This window comes from Oncorhynchus masou, chromosome 32, assembly GCF_036934945.1.
Source record: "Oncorhynchus masou masou isolate Uvic2021 chromosome 32, UVic_Omas_1.1, whole genome shotgun sequence".
Classification (NCBI taxonomy): Eukaryota; Metazoa; Chordata; class Actinopteri; order Salmoniformes; family Salmonidae; genus Oncorhynchus; species Oncorhynchus masou.
The window spans coordinates 34699444-34714488 of record NC_088243.1 but is presented as its reverse complement, the minus strand read 5'-3'; the positions used below and the strand labels follow the sequence as shown (position 1 = coordinate 34714488).

Sequence of the window (15045 nt, the reverse complement as noted above, 5' to 3'; positions counted from 1 at the left end):
TCTGGGTAGTAGTTACAGCTCTCTCTCTCTCTCTGTTTTGGATAGTAGTTACAGCTCTCTCTCTCTCTCTACAGTGGCTTGCAAAAGTATTCACCCCTTGGCATTTTTCCTATTTTGTCGCCTTACAAACTGGAATTAAAATGGATCGGGCCTCCCGGGTGGCACAGTGGTCTAGCTGTGCCACCAGAGACCCTGGGTTCACGCCCAGTTTCTGTCGCAGTCGGCCGTGACCGGGAGGTCCGTGGGGCGACACTCAATTGGCCTAGCGTAGTCCGGTTAGGGAGGGCTTGGCCGGTAGGGTTATTCTTGTCTCATCGCGCACCAGTGACTCCTGTGGCAGGCCGGGTGCAGTGCGTGCTAACCAGGTCACCAGGTGCACAGTGTTTCCTCCGACACATTGGTGCGGCTGGTCTTCCAGGATGGATGCGCACTGTGTTAAAGAAGCAGTGCGGCTTGGTTGGGTTGTGTTTTAGAGGACGCATGGCTTTCGACCTTTGTCTCTCCCGAGCCTATACGGGAGTTGTAGCGATGAGACAAGATAGTAACTACTAATTGGATACCACAAAATTGGGGAGAAAAGGGGGTAAAATTCATTATATAAAAAATATATATATATATTTTTTTTACACATGTAAATTTGAAGATGCAAAATATTTTTTATTGTGAAAAAGACCTAGAAATAAGACAAAAGAACTGAAAACCTGAGCATGCATAACTAGTCACCCCCCCAAAGTCAATACTTTGTAGAGGCACCTTTTGCAGAAATTACAGCTGCAAATCTCTTGGGGTATGTCTCTATAAGCTTGGCACATCTAGCCACTGGGAGTTTTGCCCATTCTTAAAGGCAAAACTGCTCCAGCTCCTTCAAGTTGGATGGGTTCCGCTGGTGTACAGCAATCTTTAAGTCATAACAGATTCTCAATTGGATTGAGGTCTGGGCTTTGATTAGGCCATTCCAAGACATTTACATGTTTCCCCTAAACCACTCGAAGTGTTGCTTGAGCAATATGCTTAGGGTAATTGTCCTGCTGGAAGGTGAACCTCCGTCCCAGTCTCAAATCTCTGGAAGACTGAAACAGGTTTCCCTCAAGAATTTCCATGTATTTAGCGCCATCCATCATTCCTTCAATTCTGCCGATGAAAAACATCCCCACAGCATGATGCTGCCACTACCATGCTTGACTGTGGGAAATTGTTCTCGGGGTGATGAGAGGTGTTGGGTTTGCCCCAGACATAGCGTTTTACTTGATGGCCAAAAAGCTCAATTTTAGTCTTATCTGACCAGAGTACCTTCTTCCATATGTTCGGGGAGTCTCCCACATGCCTTTTGGAGAACACCAAACGTGTTTGCTTATTTTTATCTTTAAGCAATGGCTTTTTTTCTGGCCACTCTTCCATAAAGCCCAGCTCTGTGGCTTACAGTCATCCTATGGACAGATACTCCAATCTCCGCTGTGGAGCTTTGCAGCTCCTTCAGGGTTATCTTTGGTCTCTTTGTTGCCTCTCTGATTAATGCCCTCCTTTCCTGGTCTGTGAGTTTTGGTGGGTGGCCCTCTCTTGGCAGGTTTGTTGTGGTGCCAAATTCTTTCCATTCTTTAATAATGGATTTAATGGTGCTCAGTGGGATGTTCAAAGTTTCTGATATTTTTTTATAACCCAACCCTGATCTGTACTTCTCCACAACTTTGTCCCTGACCTGTTTGGAGAGCTCCTTGGTCTTCAAGACTTGCTTAGTGGTGTGGCAGACTCTGGGGCCTTTCAGAACAGGTGTATATACTGAGATCATGTGACAGATCATGTGACACTTAGATTGCACACAGGTGGACTTTTATGTGACTTCGGAAGGTAATTGGTTGCACCAGATCTTATTTAGGGGCTTCATAGCAAAGGGGGTGAATACATATGCACGCACCATTTTTTCAGTTTTGAATTTTTTTGAATTTTTTGAAACAATAAAAAAAAATCATTTCACTTCACCAATTTGGAATATTTGTGTATGTCCATTACATGAAATCAAAATAAAAATCCATTTAAATTACAGGTTGTAATGCAACGGGGGTGAATACTTTTGCAAAGCACTGTGTGTCTGTTCTGGGTAGCAGTTACAGCTCTCCCTCTCGCTCTCTCAAGTTGGTCTTAAACTGTTCCCCTTGATCTGAATGGGTGCTACAGTCCAGTCTCCTCGTCTCACTCTCCTCTCCTCTGGTGTGAGGGGTAGTATAGAGGCGCCAGTAGAGCTGAGCTGTGTTTGCTTAACCAGGTTCATCCCTCTCTGTTTCCATCTTGCCTCACTCTGAAGAAATTAAATATATATAGTGTGTGCGTGTCCTGTGTTAGGGTTCAGTGGAGCGAAGGGAAGGGGATAGGTCCTGAGTTTACAGTCTTCCTCCACAGCTGAACAGGCTCACCCCTGACCTGGACTGACGCTCTGCTGCTTCCTGTTGCGAGCGCGCGCACACACACACACACAAGACTGATCACTAGAAATAGTCAGTGATTTCCAAAAAGGTCCCCTGAATGTTGATATATTCCTTCAGCAACATAAATGAGTGCCCAGCACTGAACTGGTGCTTCTCAGAGCCAGAGCGTGCTGCTTAGACCACCAGGCCATCACAGTTCACAATACTCCAGCAAGCTGTGAGAATACTTGATGATACTTGATGATAATAGCGCATCTTTTAGAATTATTTTATTTTAAACCTTTCCCAAACCATGACCCTAACCTTATTCACTCAGAATGAATACCTAAACTTAACCCTTTGAGTTGTTTCTGTTTTAACCCAGTAACTACGCGGAATTATCCCTGTAACCACGCAGAATTAATAGAGAAAATATAGTTCACCCATAATACGTCGAATTTTGAAGGGAAACTGTGATATCTTGTTGCACACACACTTAATTAACTTACACACGCACACAAACACCAGGGTTTATCTGCTTTTGGGGGATAAAAAAAAATCCGATATATAAAAATTGTCCAGGAGTAAAATAAAAATTCCCATTGTGAAATGATGCTTTTTAGCCTACTCATTGTCAGAAATACCAGTCGATGGAAATACATTTGACTGGTCATGCTTATCAGTCTATAGATGAATTTGCATAATTTCATGGAATTAAATTGGCAAGTGTGTACAGTATATTCTTTACATTACTTATTTATCACACACGTACCGCATTCAGATAGGCCGTACGGCCTTTGAGCGGAAAATATGTCAGACAGTTTAAGATTTACAGCATCTCGAACAGCAAACGCATCCGCTCAGGAAGGCAGACTTCATCAGCGCGTCACACACCACTTTGCATTGCGCTTTGAAACCCTATACTTAATTGTTTGAAACCCCTGAACGTTTTACTACACGTATTACCTTGCTTCAAAGTAGCCTAGCCAAAATCAGACGATATCCGCGAAGGAAATTATTTTATATAAACTTTCTTCCGTTGTCCAGTAGCCAAAGGCACAATCCTAGTCATACTAACAACCCATGTTAGTTGTTGCATATTACAGCTCCCCTATTTCTAGATTTCTAACGGATATTTTCATCTCTGTCACATGAAACCGCTGGCATGTTTGGTGAGCTTCGACAAGAGTGTTTTCCCATTCATTGTCTTATGGAACGAACATGTGCGTGTAGCCTACTGCCTTGTGCGCATTGCTGCGCGTATAATGTGAAAGAATAATAGTTTATCAACAGTTTAAGCTAAACGTTAAGTTAACTCTGTTGCTTCAGACACATTGCTTAAAATATATATATATCTGTTTTTGCCTAGGCCTACTGGTTGTATGAATTTGGGCTCTATCGTCCCACAACTGTCCCAGAGTCTGTTTGGAACAGGCTATTTCTTTCTCGACAAGCTGACCAATAGAACAGGTCAACTTTTCTACTATGAAGATAGTGCATTGACATAGGCTAGTGATTTTGCTGTTCATTACTCATCTTGTGGGCTGAGGGAAAGTACATGTGGACAGTTATTCTAACGTCTTCAAAGTGCGCAACCGAATTTGGTAAGAAAGACTGCACATAGTTGCATCCTCAACTTGCATGTTCTGTTACTATGAATTACCATAATTTAAATGTGATTTAGGTCATTCTGAGCGCCGTGGGTGGACGCACTAATCAGGTCACCCACCCAATGCATATGGGTCCGGTCAATTTCTCAAATGTCCGGGAAGGAAACAATGACACACACACACACACAGCCCAACAGCACCTGCACAGTTTCTATGGAACTATGTTGGTTTGTGAGTTGGGCTGAGCAAGGAATACCACACTGTGGAAACCAGTCACCCCACAACTAATGCTTGAGTTTGTAGAAGAACAGCGCACTGCATACTTCTAAAAGATCCACAGCAGCTAATCCCACACAGACTCCAACTAGAGAATGGAGAGTCCCTTTCATAACATCCTATTCTGTGAGGATTGTTACAGCCTCTGGTCATGCCTGCTATCCTACTCTATACAGAGCCAGGACATGAGTCTGCTTCCCAATGAATCATTGATGTAGAGGGACTGACGCCAAGCTAAACGCTGCTAAACAAGCTCAAGTAGTAACCCTTCAGAAGCAAGTCAGTCAGGGTGCCTTTTAAGTAAAGCCAGGTTCACATGTCTGGCCTGGAGCTAGACTTGGGTACAAAGTGTGCGACAGCAGCCATGTGTTGCCCAAAACAGAAAATAGGTCTGCATGAGTTCAGCAAAATGCACTTGACAGAATATTGATCATAGGACAATACTGTGTGTGTAATACACAAACAGCAGCGTTTCACTTCTAACCCTTGTACAGTATTTCACAGTAGACTAAGAGTAGGCAGCAGAGGAGCAGTTTAACTGGTTAGCTGGATACAGTATGATGCACTAGTCCCCCCCTGTCTCTGAGCCTCTCTCCCCCTCCTTCTCTGTCCCTTCCTCCCTCACTCCCTTTACCACCCTTCCCAGCATGCAGTGGGGTTGAGTGGGCCACAGTGCAGATCCCTAACCCCTCTGTGACATTACAGCTCTGAAGAGAACACGGGGAGAACATAAGGAGCATGCATGGCATGTTCCTCTCACACACATACACACACCATGGGTGGGAGGACTGGTGACACACACACACACACACACATACACATACACATACACATACACACACACACACCATGGGTGGGAGGACTGGTGCCACACACACACACACACACATACACATACACACACCATGGGTGGGAGGACTGGTGCCACACACACACACACACACACACACACACACACCATGGGTGGGAGGACACACACACACACACACACACACACACACACACACACACACACACACACACACACACACACACACACACATACACATACACACACCATGGGTGGGAGGACTGGTGCCACACACACACAGAGACTGAGGGAGAGTGTGTGTGTGAAGTGTGTGTTTAAGGAGCAGGGGTATCGGCCTCCCCAGCTGCGCCCTGTCAATCATGACCCAGGCAGCAGTGGGAAAAACAGAGGAGAGGAGGAGGGAGAGAGAGTGGTCATTCTATTTTTCTCTTTTGTTTCATGAACGCCTGGCTGAGACCACCGCAGTTGGAGCTGCTCACACCACTATGTATGTGAGGAATGTGGAAGGTCGGAGTTGTGTGTTACTCACATTATCTAGGGTTTGGAAAAAACATTACACCTAAAACCTACACATTTCATACAACTTGTGATTCAAAGGTGTCTGAGTCCATTTTGCCTCCCCCTCTCTCTCCCACTCTTTCCACATGGTTCCCCCTCCACTCCCTGTCATGGAAACAGAACAGAGCAGGCTGACTGCTTGACTGGCTGTCAGGGGAGGAGAGGAGAGAGCAGGGCAACATGTACTGACTGGAACGGCAAGGCTACAGTAGGCAGCGTGTGAACGCTCAGACTAGACGAGAGGAACAGGCTTCACTGGAGCACAGCCTCAGGTGTCAGGGCTGGAAGCTGCTCTCACAAGGTAGAGATCAACCCAACACCACTGCTAAAAGTGAAGCTAAAAGTTAGGCTAAAAGTGAATAAGTGTCCAGGCTTGAGTAGATACACACACACACACACACACACACACACACACACAACACACACATTCCAGCACAATCAGAAACAATAACAGGAGAGTTCCATTACTATTTCCATTTCAGTCATTTAGCAGAAGCTCTTATCCAGAGTGACTTGCAGTTAGTGCTTTCATCTAAAGACACCTGGGTGGGACAACCACATATCACAGTCATAGTAGAGTTCCCAGACCCTCAGTTCCCCCAGTGGGGAGATGACAGGAGCTTCAGACCCAACATCAGACAGGTGAAAGAAAACGGTTCTGGCTGCTTCCACACACACACACACACACACACACACACACACACACACACACACACACACACACACACACACACACACACACACACACACACACACACACACACACACACACACACACACACACACAGAGAAAACCAACGCATGGGCGTTCTAGAAACAAAATACACCTGCCAAACATCCCTGCAGATTAACATCTAGTCTATCTGTTTCTATGGTTGGAAATAGTCCAGAAATTGCTCTGAGGCGATGCTGGGATTAAAGCAACATAATGTGAACTGATGTGATGTGCCTGGTATTGTAGTGAAGGCTGAGCTGAGACACTCTGGGAACACACTGACACATCAACGCAATCTCTCAGTTACAAAAAAACCCTTTCATGATGGAGGTTCAGAGACATCGAGAGGAGAGGGAGGGAGAGGGGGAATGCGTAAAGAGAGAGGAAGAGAGGGACGATGTTGAGAGAGCTAGGGAATGGCAGCGAGATATTGGATCGGAGAGAAAGAAAGGCGGGTGAAAGAGAGAGAGAGGTAAAACAGGCAGCATGTGACAGACAGAGACCGCAGAGGGTTACACTTCCGTAAAGATGGAGACGGTTAAAAGAGAACGAGAGAAAAGCAGGAGATGATAGGGACCCGAAATATAGAGTAAATGAAGGAGAGGAAGAGAGAAAGGAATGTGAGTCTGATGGTGCCTGTGTTGAACTACCTCCTCCATCTTGACTAGCTGAGAGACTATTGCACTGACAAGGCTCATTGTAATTAAATCAAATGAGTGTATAAGGATCCAGCTCAGAATATTACCCTAGTACACCTGTTCTCTCCTCTCCCTTCCTCTCCGCTTCTCCCTGCTCCTCTCCTCCCCTTTCCCCTGCACTGCACTCCACTTCTCCCCCCTCCTCTCCCTTCCTCTCCGCTCCTCCCTGCTCCTCTCCTCCCCTTTCCCCTCCTCTCCCTTCCTCTCCGCTTCTCCCTTCCCATCCTCCCAGTTCCTCTGCTCTCCCCTCCTCTCCCTTCCTCTCCTCTCCACTTCTCCCCCCTCCTCTCCCTTCCTCTCCACTTCTCCCTGCTCCTCTCCTCCCCTTTCCCCTCCTCTCCCTTCCTCTCCGCTTCTCCCTCCCATCCTCCCAGTTCCTCTGCTCTCCCTTTCCCCTCCTCTCCCTTCCCTCCCCTCTCCCTCCCATCCTCCCAGTTCCTCTGCTCTCCCTCCCCTTCCTCCTCCTCTCCGCTTCTCCCCCTCCTTCCCTCTCCTCCCATCCTCCCAGTTCCTCTGCTCTCCCCTCCTCTCCCTTCCTCTCCTCTCCGCTTCTCCCTCCCATCCTCCCAGTTCCTCTGCTCTCCCCTCCTCTCCCTTCCTCTCCTCTCCACTTCTCCCCCCTCCTCTTTTCTTCTCTCTGCTTCTCGCCCCTCAAGTCCTCTCCGCTTCTCCTCTCCACTCTAACAATACTTAGTGTAGCAGAGCCCAATCTAAGGTGCCCATTTTTACTTATGTAGGCAGTGCGCACACAACAGAGTGGTGTAGTGTTAATGTGGGCATTAGATCTGAAATGGGCAGTGAAATCTAGGTCTGCCCTCAGAGACTGAGGGGGAAGAGGAGCCTAAAGGGAATCGGATTGTTTGTTTGAAGAGCGTAGCTCTGATCCCACCCTGAGTGACAGAGCTCTCCACCAATCGTGCACTGACAGCTCAGGGAGCACAGAGGAAGCGGAGGGAAGAGAAAGTGGAGGGAAAGGGTTGCAGTGTGCACTGCTTTTCTCTTCCCCCTCTGTTTCTTTCATTAAACACAAATACAGTTTGTATTTGTCTACTACGTTTTACATATTTTACGCACTCAAATAAGGGGACGTTTTTTTAAAGTGACACTCCTATACTTTAGTAATGGTGGGGATTGGCTGGGAGAGCTGTCACTCACCGGGAGGCTGGAGGGGCGGTCCTGCGGGATCAGACCCATGTCCTCAAGGTTGGCCTTCCCAGAAATCCCTGGGACATGCTGCTGACTCCTGGTGCTGCCTCTGTAGCTCTCCTGCGGAGCCTCCTGGAGAGAGAGAGAAAGACAAAGAAAGAAAGAAAGACAAAGAAAGAGAGAGAAAGAGAGAGAGAGCAAGAGAGAGCAAGAGAGAGAGAGAGCGAGAGAAAGTTGAAAGAGAGAGAGAGAGAGAATGAGAATGAGAATGAGTGGAATAGAGTATATAGAGAGAAAAAAATGATGGGGGAGGGAGGGTTTGACAGAAAATGACATCATGCATTAGAGTGTGTGTCTCAGGGGGCAGGGGTCTGATGAATGGAGCAGAGCTCTAACAGCAGCTTTGCACATGATGAATTAAAGTGAGCTAGCCTCCCTCCATGTTTTGACCAGCTGTGAAGGAGGCTTGAATGCCTGTCAAGCTCTGAAACCTCAGGTACTGTGTGTGTGTGTGTGTGTGTGTGTGTGTGTGTGTGTGTGTGTGTGTGTGTGTGTGTGTGTGTGTGTGTGTGTGTGTGTGTGTGCGTGCGTGCGTGCGTGCGTGCGTGCGTGTGTGTGTTAGGTATACAGGCAGAGTGGGGCTGAGTGTCCTCCAGTCAGGCAGTGGACCAGATAGATGGAAGTAAATACAGGACAGTAATACCAGACCGTAATTAGGTTTTAATTGAGTGCTGCTGGACACACTGTTTAGCATGGGAGACATGACAGCCTAGCAACACTACTGCAGCACATCCACAGAGTGTAGACGAACACACACACCACACACACACACACACTACAACCCAATACGCGACAGTAAACCACCTACTGGTGGACAGACAAGCGTGGGTGAATCTATTGTCACACAAACGCATACACCAAAACACCCCATCAACAGTAGTCTATTCCACCAAATCTGATATCTTGAGAAACACACCTTCATCCTTTCCCCCAAATTGTTTTCTCTTAACTATAATCACAACCATATTAAGTCTGTAAACCAATTTACTTTCCAGAGATAAAAATGTAATCTTTCTAATTTAGTTCCTTTCATCGAGTAGTAAGATCATCCTACATGGTGTTCAGTTATCAGACAGCCACCAGGACAATGGAAGGATGCCTCTATCCAGGGTACAGGATTACCTCTCTCTCTGCTGGCATCACAATCACGGACACCACAAACACATCGTCTGTACAATCTCTTGACATGACTTAAGTGGCTCTGAATAACCTCAGGAGGTCATTCACTACAACAGCAGCGAGGCTGAGGACTCCTAAACAAATAGACATGGTTCTATATTTAGTACTATGGTGGTGAAGCCTAATGACATAGAGCCTCCCTGGACAGTGCACTAGGCAGGGTACCAAGGTACACTCAACTCTACAGTGGCAACATGCCAACCTACAAGCTTTATTACATCACACACCAGAGGCAACCCTTCATTTAGCATGACGCCCCTTACACAAATATATAGCTGTTTTCCCTGTAAAAACACACAGCAATGTTCCTTACACAAACACACAGCACTTCCCAAAGTAAACAGAGACGAAAACAGGGGAAGTCATCCACTTGAAAAGTATTTAATGCAGAAATCCTGAGACTGGTCTGGCCACACTCACCACTCCACTAGTGTACACACTGGCAGATAGACAGACGGACACGGGCACACACTCACCACTCCACTAGTGTACACACTGGCAGATAGACAGACGGACACGGGACCCCCCCACCCCCCCCATAGTTTTACACCTGGCAAAAAAAAAAACGGGACAGGGACACACTCACCACTCCACTAGTGTACACACTGGCAGATAGACAGACGGACACGGGGACACACTCACCACTCCACAGTGTACACACTGGCAGATCACCACTCACCACTCCACTAGTGTACACACTGGCAGATAGACAGACGGACACGGGCACACACTCACCACTCCACTAGTGTACACACTGGCAGATAGACAGACGGACACGGGCACACACTCACCACTCCACTAGTGTACACACTGGCAGATAGACAGACGGACACGGGGACACACTCACCACTCCACTAGTGTACACACTGGCAGATAGACAGACGGACACGGGCACACACTCACCACTCCACTAGTGTACACACTGGCAGATAGACAGACGGACACGGGGACACACTCACCACTCCACAGTGTACACACTGGCAGATAGACACGGACACGGGCACACACTCACCACTCCACTAGTGTACACACTGGCAGATAGACAGACGGACACGGGCACACACTCACCACTCCACTAGTGTACACACTGGCAGATACGGACAGACGGACACAGGGACACACACTCACCACTCCACTAGTGTACACACTGGCAGATAGACAGACGGACACGGGGACACACTCACCACTCCACTAGTGTACACACTGGCAGATAGACAGACGGAGACACACTCACCACTCCACTAGTGTACACACTGGCAGATAGACAGACGGACACGGGGACACACTCACCACTCCACTAGTGTACACACTGGCAGATAGACAGACGGACACGGGCACACACTCACCACTCCACACACTGGCTCACCACTCCACTAGTGTACACACTGGCAGATAGACAGACGGACACGGGGACACACACTCACCACTCCACTGGCAGTGTACACACTGGCAGATAGACAGACGGACACGGGGACACACTCACCACTCCACACACAGATCACCACTCCACTAGTGTACACACTGGCAGATAGACAGACGGACACGACAGGCACACACTCACCACTCCACTAGTGTACACACTGGCAGATAGACAGACGGACACGGGCACACACTCACCACTCCACTAGTGTACACACTGGCAGATAGACAGACGGACACGGGCACACACTCACCACTCCACTAGTGTACACACTGGCAGATAGACAGACGGACACGGGCACACACTCACCACTCCACTAGTGTACACACTGGCAGATAGACAGACGGACACGGGCACACACTCACCACTCCACTAGTGTACACACTGGCAGATAGACAGACGGACACGGGCACACACTCACCACTCCACTAGTGTACACACTGGCAGATAGACAGACGGACACGGGGACACACTCACCACTCCACTAGTGTACACACTGGCAGATAGACAGACGGACACGGGCACACACTCACCACTCCACTAGTACACACTGGCAGATAGACAGACGGACACGGGACACACTCACCACTCCACTAGTGTACACACTGGCAGATAGACAGACGGACACGGACACGGGACACACTCACCACTCCACTAGTGTACACACTGGCAGATAGACAGACGGACACGGCACACACACTCACCACTCCACTAGTGTACACACTGGCAGATAGACAGACGGACACGGGGACACACTCACCACTCCACTAGTGTACACACTGGCAGATAGACAGACGGACACAGACGGACACACACTCACCACTCCACTAGTGTACACACTGGCAGATAGACAGACGGACACGGGCACACACTCACCACTCCACTAGTGTACACACTGGCAGATAGACAGACGGACACGGGCACACACACTCACCACTCCACTAGTGTACACACTGGCAGATAGACAGACGGACACGGGCACACACTCACCACTCCACTAGTGTACACACTGGCAGATAGACAGACGGACACGGGCACACACTCACCACTCCACTAGTGTACACACTGGCAGATAGACAGACGGACACACACACTCACCACTCCACTAGTGTACACACTGGCAGATAGACAGACGGACACGGGAACACACTCACCACTCCACTAGTGTACACACTGGCAGATAGACAGACGGACACGGGAACACACTCACCACTCCACTAGTGTACACACTGGCAGATAGACAGACGGACACGGGGACACACTCACCACTCCACTAGTGTACACACTGGCAGATAGACAGACGGACACGGGGACACACTCACCACTCCACTAGTGTACACACTGGCAGATAGACAGACGGACACGGGCACACACTCACCACTCCACTAGTGTACACACTGGCAGATAGTGTACACACTGGCAGATAGACAGACGGACACGGGCACACACTCACCACTCCACTAGTGTACACACTGGCAGATAGACAGACGGACACGGGCACACACTCACCACTCCACTAGTGTACACACTGGCAGATAGACAGACGGACACGGGCACACACTCACCACTCCACTAGTGTACACACTGGCAGATAGACAGACGGACACGGGCACACACTCACACCACTCCACTAGTGTACACACTGGCAGATAGACAGACGGACACGGCACACACTCACCACTCCACTAGTGTACACACTGGCAGATAGACAGACACACTCACCACTCCACTAGTGTACACACTGGCAGATAGACAGACGGACACGGGGACACACTCACCACTCCACTAGTGTACACACTGGCAGATAGACAGACGGACACGGGCAACACACTCACCACTCCACTAGTGTACACACTGGCAGATAGACAGACGGACACGGGCACACACTCACCACTCCACTAGTGTACACACTGGCAGATAGACAGACGGACACGGGCACACACTCACCACTCCACTAGTGTACACACTGGCAGATAAACAGACGGACACGGGCACACACACACACCACTCCACTAGTGTACACACTGGCAGATAGACAGACGGACACGGGCACACACACACCACTCCACTAGTGTACACACTGGCAGATAGACAGACGGACACGGGCACACATGCATCACTACATTAACTTAATTGAAAACAGGAGAGACACTGCAAAGACTAGTCAATTATTTATTTAGGCAGAAATGTGTGTGAGTGAGAGAGAGAGAGAGAGAGAGAGAGAGAGAGAGAGAGAGAGAGAGAGACAGAGAGAGAGAGAGAGACAGAGAGAGAGACACAGAGAGATAGATAGCGAGAGAGAGAGACAGACAGAGAGAGAGATCAGATCAGACCGATGCCCCTCCTGCCCACCCCATGCACCCCACCCCCACAAAGAGAGCCTCGGCATGGAAGTCACACATACGCCCAGGTAGTGAGCGGGCAAACAGGCCCAACCCCCACTCTTACACTAGCCCAAGCCAAGCCATGTACCAGATGCTCAGCAGGCTCTGCTCACACTTACTGGCCTGAGGCCAAACCACACGACCAACAACATTGGACACTTTATGGAACACAAAGGCTTCACTATATCATCCTGGAATATCCAAGGCCTGAGGTCATCTGCCTTTGGCCTAAAGAGCAGGAACCCGGACTTCACCAAAGAAATCGGTAATACAGACATGGTCATCCTGCAAGAAACCTGGTATAGAGGAGACAGACCCACTGGTTGCCCTCTAGGTTACAGAGAGCTGGTAGTCTCATCCACCAAACTACCAGGTGTGAAACAGGGAAGGGACTCAGGGGGTATGCTAATTTGGTATAGAGCAGACCTAACCCACTCCAGTAAATTAATCAAAACAGGAACATTTTACATTTGGCTAGAAATTCAACAGGAATTTATCTTAACAGAGAAAAATGTCCTCCTGTGTGCTACCTATATCACCCCCACTAGAATCCCCATACTTTAATGAAGACAGCTTCTCCATCCTGGAGACAGTCCAGGGACATGTACTAGTCTGTGGCAACCTAAATGTCAGAACCGGACAAGAACCTGACACCCTCAGCACACAGGGGGACAAACACCTGCCTGCAGGTGACAGCAGTCCCTCCCACATATGCCCCCCTAGGCACAACTATGACAACATAACCAACAAAAACGGGTCACAACTCCTGCGGCTCTGTCGCATGCTGGGTATGTACATAGTCATTGATAGGCTTCGAGGGGACTCCTAAGGTAGGAACACCTATAGCTCATCTCTTGGCAGTAGTACTGTAGACTACTTTATCACTGACCTCAACCCAGAGTCTCTCAGAGCGTTCACAGTCAACCCACTGACACCCCTATCAGACCACAGCAAAACCACAAGTCTACTTGAACAGAGCAATACTCAATCATGAGGCATCAAAGCCAAAGGAACTGAGTAACATTAAGAAATGCTATAGATGGAAGGAAGGAATGCAGTTTGGAAACCTACCAAAAAACAATTAGGCAACAACAAATTCAATCCTTTTTAGACAATTTCCTGGATAAAACGTTCCACTGTAATAGTGAAGGTGTAAACTTGGCAGTAGAAAATCTTAACAGTATATTTGACCTCACAGCTTCCCTATCAAATCTAAAAATCTAAAATAGAAAACCGAAGAAAATTAACTACAATGACAAATGGTTTGATGAAGAAGGCAAAAATCTAAGAAAGAAATTGAGAAACATGTCCAACCTAAAACATAGAGACCCGGAAAACCTGAGTCTATGCCTTCACTATGGTGAATCATTAAAACAATACAGAAATACACTATGGAAAAAGAAGGAACAGAACGTCAGAAATCAGCTCAATGTAATTGAAGAATCCATAGACTCTAACCACTTCTGGGAAAATTGGAAAACACTAAACAAACAACAACACGAATAATTATCTATCCAAAATGGAGATGTATGGTTAACCACTTCTCCAATCTTTTTGGCTCTATAACAAAGAATAAAGAGCTAAAACATATACATGATCAAATACAGAATCAACTATTAAAGACTACCAGAACCCACTGGATTCTCCAATTACCTTGAATGAGCTACAGGACAAAATTAAAACCCTCCAACCCAAAAAGGCCTGTGGTGTTGATGGTATCCTTAATGAAATGATCAAATATACAGACAACAAATTCCAATTGGCTATACTAAAACTCTTTAACATCATC

The 15045-nt window shown here is 47.8% G+C and overlaps 1 protein-coding gene across 1 annotated transcript in view; it reads right to left on the bottom strand.

Annotated features, from left to right (window-relative positions):
- LOC135525999 (AT-rich interactive domain-containing protein 1B-like) overlaps positions 1-15045 on the bottom strand; it is a 230430-nt gene that overhangs the window by 154066 nt on the left and 61319 nt on the right. The window contains 1 exon segment of the mRNA XM_064954001.1: positions 8223-8345. Within this exon segment, the coding sequence (XP_064810073.1) occupies positions 8223-8345 (123 nt within the window).